The 12,397-nt window shown below is 37.6% G+C and overlaps 1 protein-coding gene across 2 annotated transcripts in view; it reads left to right on the top strand.

The window, feature by feature from the left end:
• Positions 1 to 11,699, top strand: part of LOC146476069 (ficolin-2-like) — a 60,581-nt gene extending 48,882 nt beyond the window's left edge. Inside the window, exons 1-4 of one of the 2 annotated variants that reach the window (XM_085115031.1) lie at positions 5,107 to 5,334; positions 9,671 to 9,879; positions 10,135 to 10,512; positions 11,163 to 11,699. In XM_085115031.1, coding sequence (XP_084971157.1) covers positions 9,705 to 9,879; positions 10,135 to 10,512; positions 11,163 to 11,425 — 816 coding nt within the window. In that variant the 5' untranslated portion in view covers positions 5,107 to 5,334; positions 9,671 to 9,704 and the 3' untranslated portion in view covers positions 11,426 to 11,699. Of the gene's footprint in view, positions 1 to 5,106; positions 5,335 to 9,670; positions 9,880 to 10,134; positions 10,513 to 11,162 lie in introns of those variants that run through there. The other variant, XM_085115032.1, reaches the window with a different exon arrangement.
• The last annotated feature ends 698 nt before the right edge of the window (positions 11,700 to 12,397 follow it).

Below are 12,397 nucleotides of genomic sequence, written 5' to 3' on the forward strand. Positions count from 1 at the left end.
TATCGATATATACTTCATTGTAACTGAAGGGAAGCCAATTAAGGTGATTGATTTTTGTTACCGTTCACTCTATGAATTTGCCCTTATCTTAAATCCTCCAGTGTCTCTGCCGTATCAAATAATCTTTAGACTGACTCTGCTTTCCTGTGGTTTGACTTGATTCGGATCATCTGGCATCTTTATTGCGTCCATATTGGAGTTTATACTGCCCAACTTTTTGTACTGGCTTCTTCCCGACATCGTTGATTTTAATTCTTTGGCTAAATCCCCTGCATGGAAGAAAGAGAATATTCTAAGTTTGTATTCATTTTTTTTTAATCATTGTGGCTAACCGGTTAAAGGAAGCTTCTACACCATCGATCCTTCTACATGTTTCTAAGCTGCCGTGTTGCTTAGATAGAATGCAAATAAGAAGTCAGTGTTCTCGGAGTAGTATCACTTCCTTTGTTTTGTTTGGCGCCTTTTTTATTTGTTTTGACTTCTTAAAACAATGGTTTGGCAGGAATAGAAGCACGTATTTATGGCAATGCAAGGATGGGAATTGTTCAAATCGAAAAAAATAGTTGCAGTGAGCCGAAGGTTCCCACAAAAAAAAAAAAAAAAAACATTACTTACATTACAATGAATGTTTTGTCCTTGTGACTTACTTTTAAGCTCAAAGGCTTGCATATTGGCTGGTAAACTAGAAATTGGAACAGCGACGTGCTTTTCTCTGGCCCTTAGGAAATGGAAATGAGAAAGTGCCGTTCTCTGAGCAGAACTTTCTTGAGCGTTTCTTTGTGAGATTTAGCGCTTGGTTTTGTTCGTTTAGACTGAGTATGGCGCTTGTTTCAGTTAAATTTTACGGACGATAGCAATGGTATGCCAGAAACAGAATCACGCGGTTGACATTAAACAAGTGTTTTCCCTATATATTTTTCATTCCTGTATACACATTTTAACGATCGCATTCGGTTTTACGATAATCGTTGATTATAAACTAAGAGTTTTGATTTTGTCGATAATTCTCCCTCTACGCCATGTAATGTGGTTTATGTTAAAACTGCTCGTAGAAACCGTTCAAAATGAAAGATGAAATTTGAAGTCTCCACTTTCATTTGTGTACGAAGTGTTTTGTAATAGATCAGTCTACTATGTCTGGCATACACATTTTTACATTTCCTTATTCTTTCAAAAAATATTGTTAAATATTTCATTCTTCATACATTTTCATTACACTGCACAGCTATTTTCAATTAAGGTTGTTGGATCAAAGCATAAAACTACAAGACAAGACCGCAAGGTTATATGAAATTTTTTATTAATAAATTATCAAAATCAGCTATGCCTCGCTTGTTTACTGAAGATCTACGCTGGCGAGCCATTTGGATGAAAGAAATATTAGGATATCAAGTGGTTGAGGTGGCAGCTGCTTTAGGATGCCACCAAGACCTATAAAACATTATGTCTCAAAAGTTTTAAATTCGGACAAGTGAAAACAAACACCATTGGAAGACCGATAAAAAGTGTGGCCATGCACCCGCACGTGGAATTTTTTTTTATGGAAGAAGTGCCTAAACACCCCGAAAAGACATCACAGAACTTTTAAAACAAAGACGATGGCAACGGCAACTACCGGCCAATTGCCCTACGCGTGCGTTTTAAATTTTCGTACATTTCCTTGCGTCCTCTGCAAAACAACAAAGTGAAATGACCAAATTCAAGGTTCTGTGGAGAACGTGAACATACGACGGTGAATTTTTCATTCTTTTTCCTAATGCATCAGTCAATTCTAGCGATGCCCATCCCCCCTCCCCCCGGGCAACCCCGGGGCATTTGCTTACGTTGCCAGTCCCGGGGTTTGGGCATTCGCAATTTTATTGCGGCCCGGGGGCTGGGCGTTTGCCTACCCCGTGGCGACCCCCGGGCATTTTACACATGTGTTTTCGAAAGTGCCATGGAGGAATTCATCGGCAAAGACGAGGCGTTTGTTGAGGATTGGCTTGTCCGTCAGGGACTATACAAACTTGTGGATGTTTTTAAGGGTATGTTTTCTCAATTTTAGATATTTCTCCTTTTTGTAAACCACTTTTTAGTGAAAAAGTTTCCTCATTAAAGATTGTTATTATTATTATTATTATTATTAGTTGTAAGCATATAAATATAAAAAGCAACAACTTGAACTATATTTTGTTTATCGCATATCGAAAAATTGGAAACAATCAACGTGAACACGACCACAGCTTTATTTCGCATTTTGCATTCAAAACTAGCCTAGCATTTTTAAATTCACGAAAGTCAACCTAGAGTGCACTTTAAGATACTTTAGGTTTGCGAATTCAGATGATGCGATCTTCAAGACAGATCTTAAAATGCAATGCATCATAAATAAAAACGAAGCCTGCGAAAACAGGTGCCTATCATCGCTCGCGGCAGGAGGGACGTCCTGCAGTGGTGTTCGAAGGCGACGATCCCGGGGGCGGGGCATTTGCCCTCTTCATTCATCCCCACCCCGGGGCATTTACACAGCTTATGTGTCCCCACCCCGGGGAATTTGCCCATTTTTTTAAAAAAATGCTAATGCCCGGGGGTTAGCCCGGGGGAGGGGATGAGCACTGCTGGAATTGACTGACGCATAACTCGCATGACACGCCTACCAATTTGGTTCCTGGGTAGTTCACAATTTTTGTAATGAAATGGAGTAATATTTTCAAGTGACGTTTTCGTTAATGTCAGCGTTGTCGTTACTTATTCCCCGCTGTCAGTCTGTGTATACTGCGAGTGTTTGTTTTTCACTTGCAAACACGCAAACAAACGTTTATAGGGTTTCCTTTCATCCTACTTGTCGCGCCTCCAAAAATATATTAAGAACTACCTATATCACCTTTCGGCCTTGTCTTTAAGCTTGAAACTTTGATCCGACAACGTTAATTGAAATAGCGTGTACATTTTGCGTTCAAGGCTAAGGCTACTGTATATAACATTCGCGGGGTCAAATGTCTCGAATTTCTAGCGATGTGTTCTATGGTATTTCTGTTTTAATTTTTCGTTTTTCCGGCTTGACATTGAACATTGCTTGAGGCCAGCCGTGCACTTTCCTGTAACTCCAAATTTGCTAAGCCACACAGGAAGTTTCTGATGAACTCTCTTACTCTAAATAGAATGCAGTGAAATGCTGTTCTCTGAGCAGAACTTTCCTTCAGCGCTTTTTTGTTTTGATTTTGTTTTTATCATTTTTTCTCGACATTAAACATTGCTTGAGGCCTAATGGTGAATTCTCTTGAAACTCCACGTTAACGTAGAAACGGGTAGGGAAAACACTTGTTTAATGTTAACCAGGTACTTCTGTGTTCTACCATACCATTCCTATCGTACGTAGAATTCTACTGAAATAAGCGCCTTACTCAGTCTAAACAAATAAACCCAGGCGCTAAACCTCAAAAAGAAACGCTTAAGAAAGTTATGCTCAGAGAACACCTCTTTCTCATTTCCATTCCCTTCGGGCCAGAGAAAAGCACGTCCACTGTTCCAATTTCTATTTTAGCAGCCAATATGCAAACTTAAGTCAGTCACAATGACAAAACATTCTTTATAATTCTGTTCCCCCAGTAGAGTAGTTTTAAATAAAACTAAACCACATGTAAATTAAAACCTCCTGTGAGCCAACTCTTGAATGCAGAAGTAAATAATGGCAAGGTATAAAACATTGAACATTGCTTGTGTGTTTGGCTGGCCAAGGACTCGAAATATAAACCGTTAAGGCTTACTGAAGGGGCCTTAGGGGCATTTGATTCCGCATCCTACGCCGCTTAGACTATTTGCCGTCCTTTCAGCAAGATTGAGCTCCTTGAATAGTTTTGTATTTGAAAAACAAAAAGTTTTAATTTTGAAAATTATTTGGAACCTTTGGGGTGGTTGGCTTTTAAAGGTGTTTCTGTGAAGGGGCACAATCAATACAATATCTAGTGTTTCTTGAGCGTGCGTTAGAATTTGTTCTCAGAGATGCGTTTATGATCCTTTTGTAGACCAGAGCACATCGATCGATATATACTTCATTGTAACTGAAGGGAAGCCAATTAAGGTGATTGATTATTGTTACCGTTCACTCTATGAATTTGCCCTTATCTTAAATCTTCCATGCAGTGTCTCTGCCGTATCGAATAATGTTTAAACCGACTCTGCTTTCCCGTGGTTTGACTTGATTCGGATCATCTGGCATCTTTATTGCGTCCATTTTGGAGTTTATACTGCACAATTTTTTTAACTGGCTTCTTCCCGACATCGTTGATTTTAATTCTTTGGCTAAATCCCCTGCATGGAAGAGAGAGAATATTCTAAGTTTGCATTCATTTTTTTAATCATTGTGGCTAACCGGTTAAAGGAAGCTTCTACACCATCGATCCTTCAACATGATGTTTCTAAGCTGCCGTGGTGCTTAGATAGAATGCAATTAAGAAGTCGGTGTTCTCGGAGTAGTATTACTTCCTTTGTTTTGTTTGGCGCCTTTTTTATTTGTTTTGATTTCTTATAACAATGGATTAACAGAAATAGAAACACTCAGCTATGGCATGGATGGGAATTGTTCAAATTCAAAAAAGGAGTTGAGCCGAAGGTTCCCACATAAAAGAACATTACGTAGTTTACAATGAATGTTTTGTTCTTGTGACTTACTTTTAAGCTCAAAAGCTTGCATATTGGCTGGTAAAATAGAAATTGGAACAGTGCATGTGCTTTTCTCTGGCCCTTGGGAATGGAAATGAGAAACTGCCGTTCTCTGAGCAGAACTTTCTTGAGCGTTTCTTTGTGAGGTTTAGCGCTTGGCTTTGCTCGCTTAGACTGAGTTTGGCGCTTGTTTCAGTTGAATTTTATGGACGATAGCAATGGTATGCCAGAAACAGAAGCACGCGGTTAACATTAACCCGGGCATTAAACAAGTGTTTTCCCGATACGTTGCTACGTAAACGTGGAGTTACAAGAGAATGCAATGTCAAGGGAAAATGATAAAAACAAAGAAGCGCTAAAGAAAGTTCTGCTCAGAGAACAGCATTTTTCATTTGAATTCCATTAGGGTGAGAGAATTCATCAGAAAGTTCTTGTGTTGCTTAGCAAAATTGGACGTACAAAAAAATGCGCGGCTGTCCTCAAACAAAGTTCAATGTCAAGGGAAAACGAAAAATTAAAACAGAAATTCCAAAGAACGAAGTAAAGGCTGATGCCATGGATACTGAGAGACATAAAGTGGATAACATCTTTGCTTTGAGCGATCTTATTGCAGAGGACTGCAGAGGATACGGAGATTAAAAACCCGACACCAAGAAGCAGTTACTACAGATCAAGACTTCGTCCTTCGTCAAAGTGAGCTTTTTTTTTATTTATTTTTTTTTTTTATAAATTTTGAGGTATAAAGGTTTAGCTATTTAGGTTTTAATACAATTTTGTTGACCAAGTTGATCACTTTCGGGGCTCTATAAAGTCCACGTTTTCTCATTGTTGCCAGTTATGTAACCGATTGTCCTTTCAAAACAGTTTTTGTTTCCAGCTAGTTTTCCGTTAGCTTCTGTGCATGGGGTTTATCAGCTGAGAAGTTTGCTTTCCTAAACCGTTCGGGTTTCTCGCTGTTCCTACCAGTTTCTTTCAATTCCTGAGAAGATAGGAATCTTACCAGATTTGGTGTGTCTGGTGATGGCCACGAAAACATGGAAACTAACTTATTACTAGCGCAAGTGAGGGCCGTATTTTGCCTATTCGTTTTCTAATTTCAGATTTCATGTTATTGGTTTTTTTATTTTATTTTGTTTTTTTTTTTCACGGGGTTGCCAATTCCTATCTTCTCAGGAATTGAAAGAAACTTGTAACACTGGCTTATTGATTTGAGCCGTCGCTGCTAAGAACGATCACTCAAAACAACACGGCAGGAACAAAGTCACGCGTTTTTCTCCATTTTACTGATCGACTGCTTCATTTAAGAAGATAAAGGAGCTGTAAAGTTTGATTTGCACTACTTTTGCCTGCGATCTCGAAATGATATGCAAATTTGCTGCACAGGTTTCGTAGGCTAATTGACCGGAATAAATATATATTTTTAGAGCAGAATAGGAAAGAAATCTGGGATCGAAAGACATTGAATGGCTGTCTTCAGTCAGTCTGATTAGTTTTAGGGCCCAATGTGTGATTTTTGTAAAGATTCACGGGCTCCAGATGTCAAATGTTTGTGAATCGGTTTTGATCTCATAATTCGTGACGTGAATTGAGAGCCGTAAGTATCGCACGCTTATTCGATATTCCCTGAGTGGGAAAGAGTTTGAATCAGTTGTTTTTTAAGAAACATTTTTATTTTAATGAAAAAAAGAATTAGTTTCAAGGCCATTTCAAGTAGCGTGCAAAAAAACCTGCATGCTTTAGATAGTACCCAGCGAGTTTGAAATGTTTATTGTATTAATTATCTTGTTGGATGGTTGTTCTTGGTTTGTGTAAAGTTTAAATTTCATTGGGTTATTTTTCACCTTGATCTGAGTGGAAAAGACAACGGATTTATGAAAGTAGTCTTTTCATGTCTTCTTTTAATACCACTGAGTTACTCTAAGACAATCCTTTCAACGTACTTTAAATTGAGTGAAACGTGAGTGTCGAGAATCGTGGTGTATTTAAATCCCCTTGCTACTGTGTATTCTTGGCCGTTCGCTAAACATGACTACCTTTACAAAACTTTTACTTTTCATTTAGAATAAGTTAATAACGACCTTCGTAACTGTTTTCTACACACTTGTTAGTACCCATGCAAGTTCATGGCATACAGTTGACCAGGTGCAAACGGGATTCTCCTAATTACCATAGAGGTAGATGATTTCACCTAACCAGCCCAAATGTATACTTATAACTATAAAATGGCCCTAAAAACGTTTAACCGGAAAAAATAATTCTTAATCAACTCGTTGTTGTCTTCCTTGGTAAGAAAATAAGTGATAAAAATATACATTTATATGCAACCCTTTGGACTGAGAAGAAAGGCTGAAATAAAAGCTCGATAAGTTAAATCCATCTTGTAACCTACTTGACAAGCGAGTGCTTTCCTTACTTATTCAAAGACATTATTTAGAACCATCGCTATCTGTCGGAGTCTTACTCAATTTTGTGACCAAAATGCCGTTTTCCCGCCACAAAATAAAACAAATTAACTATGAAACCTACAAGACAACATTAAAGGAGAGAACTCAGATGGCTTAAGCAAAAATATTTGCCATCTTGTCTCCATTTGATGAAATCACCTGTGTAATTTCCGTTTGTCTCATCAAGTAGCACAATTGATAAAAAAAAAAGGACCTTCCCCTTACACTAACCTGAATGGTTGCATTTCTTGCATTTGATGAACTTACGTGTGAAATTGCCGTTTGTCTTATCAAATAACTCAATTGGTAAAAAAGTTCAATTCTCATAAATTAACCTGAGATAGTCATATTACAAGCTTTTCCGCGGCAAGAAAGTTTGCGTTTAAAAAATTGGTGCTGCTACCTTAAAAAGGCACCGATTCGTCACAAATGCACTCACTCTTTTCGTTTTCCTATGCTACAGAAAAATGCTCCTCTTTGAAGAATATCAATGCGCCATGAGTGGTAATGTTTATAGACATGCATGAGGAAAAAAAAGCCAGCATGAACATTCTCGTTTAGTTCTCAGGGTTTTTGCTCTTCACATGAGCAAACATTCAGCACCCCTAAGAGGGCTTCAAGAAGAAATCCAAGCAGTTGCTATGAAACATGTATTCAGCAATATCTATCAAGAATTGAAAATTGTTGCGTACATTTAAATTCACAAAAGTTATATTTTATTGCAAGGTTTAGAACGTTGTAAAATTGTTTTAAGTGTTCATCATTTAACAGTCCTGCCACAAGGTATTTTTAGGCCGGCAAAACATTCCATTTGATTGTTTTTATACAGGTTAAGGCGTCAAATAGACTACATAAGATATATCTCTAAATAATTATTAAGGACCTCTTAGACTCCTAAAAATACAGTCCAGAAATGTCAGTTACACATATCCTTCTCTCAACCCTTTGAAAAAGTGAAGAAATTAAGTCAGTGATTGGATATTATCTCGACACAAATTAAAATGCTACGTTTATGATATTGTTCACAAATAAACCGAATCAATAAAGCCATCAGTTTAATTTCGGCTAAAGGAGTGTATATTTTTGTTTTGTCGACCTAAACAAGTTGAAAGGACAACCAAGTAAGTTCTTCATTTTCGAAAAGGAATACTGTAATCGGAAGTCTGTAAAGAAATTTCTTTTAATTTTGTTTCGGGTGATTGGCTATTAAACGGGTATAAAATTACAGAGGCGTTCTTTCTGCCCGATTTCAACATAATACAAATTTAGAGACAAAATCCTCAGTCCAAAAGATTTAAATACCTGTATTGGGCGAATTAAAACCGCTGGTAGATTTTACCAAAAAAGGGCAACCATCGTGAAAATAATAATAATTCTTGCATAAAAAGAAAAGAAAAACAATACAAATTTCAAGAATGTTGAATTCAGGAGAAATCTGAAAGGTTCATTTCGATGCACATCGATCTGTTTTGAAAGACATTAATCACCTGGGAAAATTCGGATTTTGTATTACACCTTCTGAACTCACATGCCTCTCAAATTCAATGAACGCTCAGATATTTCTCAAATATGGCAGTAGCGACTTTGGAACTTCACATAATTCCCAAAACACAGCCAGATCAACCGTTGACGCTTCAGCCAGGAGTAGAGAGAAGTAATGTCTTTGACAAGAGTCGATTTTCAGTGAATTTGTGCTCGGACCAAGGTTTTCCTCCCTCAGTATCAGACATTGTTTTCTCCCAATGAGAAATGAGATGGTGCATGAGGAGACTTAGGAAAATATGGACACATTGTGCGTTTAAAGTAGGATTGTGTGCCTCTCCTTATCTGGTCAAAAATGGAGCTATTTGGTTAATTGAAGAAAGGGACTGGGGCCGAAAATAACACCATAGCAACGTTAAACACATGGTTGTCATTTTGTTCCTTACCTGGCGTATATTATTGGTGCCAAGTTTGAGCAGCATCAATCCAATATTTGCTGAGATATTCTTGATTTTGTGATTCATCTTTACCGAAACGATTTGTGACTTCATCAATTTTGAACAAAAACTTAAATATCTCTGGAACGAGAGAAGATATTCAAAAGAAGTAAATGCCATTCTTGTTCTCTTTGAAAGGCCTTTCAAATAACCTTAAGTTATTTTTTTACTTCATAGGCTCTTTAAATTACTCTGATATCTATATAAGCCCTCATGACGATTGTCCGAACATTTTTTTTTCTAAGAGTGATAGCTTTTCGTCAGAAACTGGTAATCACGGGGATATACAATAAAGGCGCGATTAGTTTTATGTATTTGTCAATCTTTCTTTTCGAAGTGGAAGTGAAGTGGCTACATTGGTTGTATCAAACATTTCAGTTAAACAGCTTTTAGATGAATTTGCTTTAAACAAATACCATGTCAAATCAGTATTTTGAAAGTATAAAAGAATACACATTTTGCCATGAGATAAGATTCGTTTCCGCTACTACATCATCCAAAATCATCAACATGTAAACCTTTTAATCTGTTTTCAAAAACTTATGTGAACACCGCGGAAATAAGCTGGCGAAGCTAATTCATTGGTGCCTGATCATTCATTTGCAGCAAGACGATTTTCCTGGTGATTGAAAAGCTGATCATGGCTAGCTTGCGTGGCGTCTGGAGCCTAGTTTATGCTCTGCTAGTGTTATCCACACTTGGTGCTCCCGAAACTCCCACAAAGTGTAAGGGAGTGTACGAGGCCGCCCAGGCACTACTTCAGGAAGTAGAGAACAAACTCGGGGAGCTAACAGAGGAAATCAAGTGTCTTAAAGGTATCTAAAACTTTGTTTCTAAGTTGACTAGTTACCGACGTTTGCCGTGTGTATGTATGTGTGTGTGTGTTTTTTTAAAGAAATTTTATAGACCGAGGCAAGCTCAGTTTACAGTTAAATACGTTAATGTTGCCTACTGCACCTGACATTATTTATTTACTTCGTTCATGTTGATACCGAAACAAAACTAACCTACAATATCTTTTATTATTTTAATATGCACTAACAAATATGTGTATTTATATTGTATTTTAGTTTACAAGAGCTGCTCTGAACTCTACAAAGCTGGTAAACGAACCAGCGGTGTTTACACGATCAAACCCGACAATTGTGATGCCTTTGATGTTTACTGTGACCAAACAACAGCCGGTGGGGGATGGACAGTGATTCAAAAGAGATTGGACGGCTCGGTTGATTTCTACCTCGACTGGGACGACTACAAACAAGGCTTTGGGAATCTCACTGGGGAATTTTGGCTCGGATTGGACAAGATTCATCGCCTGACAAAAAATCCAAGCAAGCTTCGAGTGGATCTTGAAGACTTCAGTGGCAATACAGCATATGCTGAGTACAGTTCCTTTGGTGTTGGTGATAAGGGAAGCAAATACAAGCTGAGTCTTGGTTCATACTCTGGTAAGAATACTATAATAATTGGATGATAAGATAGAAAGCTCTATTCAATAAGCGTTATTTGTAAGTTTTGTTTAAAAATGTGTAACTATACTAATTTATGAGAACGTTCATTAATTCAAAATATTGGGGGAAAATTCAAACTCTTAACAGATACAAGAATTAAAGATAGCAATGTTACGTACATTAAAAAGTGATCATAGACAGTATTCTTGATACCTCTCTAAATTTTTGTTTTTAATTAACATTAACTGTCTGTTCAGTATTCATTTTATTTTACAGCGTAAGTAAATCTGACTCTTTGATACATTGATTGTTACTTTTTTTCTCAATTCGGAATAAGCTCTTTGTGTAGCAAATTCAACATAAAATAAGAATAAGCATATGAAATATAATACATTCTGCTGCGAATGAAAGACATGGTAGCCCAATTCACAGTTATGTACGCAACGCATGCAGTTGCAAAAAGAAAGTCTGGGAAACTTCGGGCTTGAATGGGATTGATACCCATGACTTGGAGTGGAGGATAAATAAATAAATGTAAAATATATGAAATATCCGGTATATTGAATTGCTGATGAGAGATGTAAAGACTACTTATATGCTGCGACATTTTTAAAGCCTTATTTGTCTTCTCTGGTGTGTTTTTCTAGGAACTGCTGGTGACTCGCTTTCTTGGCATCGTGGCATGGCGTTCAGCACAAAAGATCGCGACAACGACATATCTGACGGGAATTGTGCCACGCGATACACGGGAGCCTGGTGGTACAAGGACTGTCACCAGTCCAACCTGAACGGCCGCTATCTTGAGGGCCAACACTCTTCTTTTGCTGACGGTGTAAACTGGAAGCACTGGAAGGGTTATTACTACTCCTTAAAACGAGCTGAGATGAAAATCAAACCAGTTAATGCTTAATTAAAACTCACCGCGCTTTCAGTTTTTGTGTTGGTTTTGTAGTACGCAGTTCAGAACACAGCATTATTTGGCTTGTCAGTATCTTCAGTTTTTTCTTCTTGCTTTTTTTTCATATATACATGGAAGGGTTATAACGTATCGACTGAAATCTAAAATCAAATCAGTTTTGGAAACGTAAGGTTCCTTGCTTAGGTGACGTGGGATGTTAATGGCTTTCCCAAAAAAGTGTAACAGTGACAAGAAGACGTTAATAAAGGGTTTTGGTATTCAGTTATTTACCGCGTTTATCATTCAATCCTGCTTCTCAGTCTCTACTGGAACGTATAAAATGCTTACATCCTTAAATTGCCGGTCTTCGAATACACTTGTTATGAGGTGAGCTCAAAAGATCAGTGGGTCATATATTAGGACTCAGAAAGTTTTTAACAAAAGTTGAGGCAACAATTGAACGAACTTAGAATACATGCTTTAATGAGAAGAATGGAAACCAATTAACAAATTAAATATAACTGCTCTCGCCCCCAAACTAATCTTCCAACATTGACGAAAAACTTTATCCTTACTTTATAACCGCAGGACAAAGGTAGAAAATGACAAAGAGTGTCTCAAAAAAGAATTACAGGCCTCCTTAATCTGCTGAAGCCTAACCATATAGCTTGATGTTGATGCATTTTGTTCCCTCGACCGCTCTAAACTTGGGAGTGCCGCGGTAACCACCCGCCTACGGTTCGTGGTTCCAGATTATCTTTAAACATTTTGCCACGTCATTTTATGGTCTATATTATGCTTTTATGATCCAAAAAAATATATAAAGAAAGAAAGAAAATAAAATAAAAATATAAAGCCTGGTTTTCACTAGCGACGCAGGCAGATGCGCAAGCACTAGCATAAGAGCCTCATGTCAAGTGAAAAATAACGCGACACAAGCACACGACAAGGAAAAATTTTGATCCTAGTCCTTGTGCTGCGCTT

Source organism: Pavona decussata, unplaced genomic scaffold, assembly GCF_977016875.1.
Source record: "Pavona decussata unplaced genomic scaffold, jaPavDecu1.1 SCAFFOLD_81, whole genome shotgun sequence".
Taxonomy (NCBI): domain Eukaryota; kingdom Metazoa; phylum Cnidaria; class Anthozoa; order Scleractinia; family Agariciidae; genus Pavona; species Pavona decussata.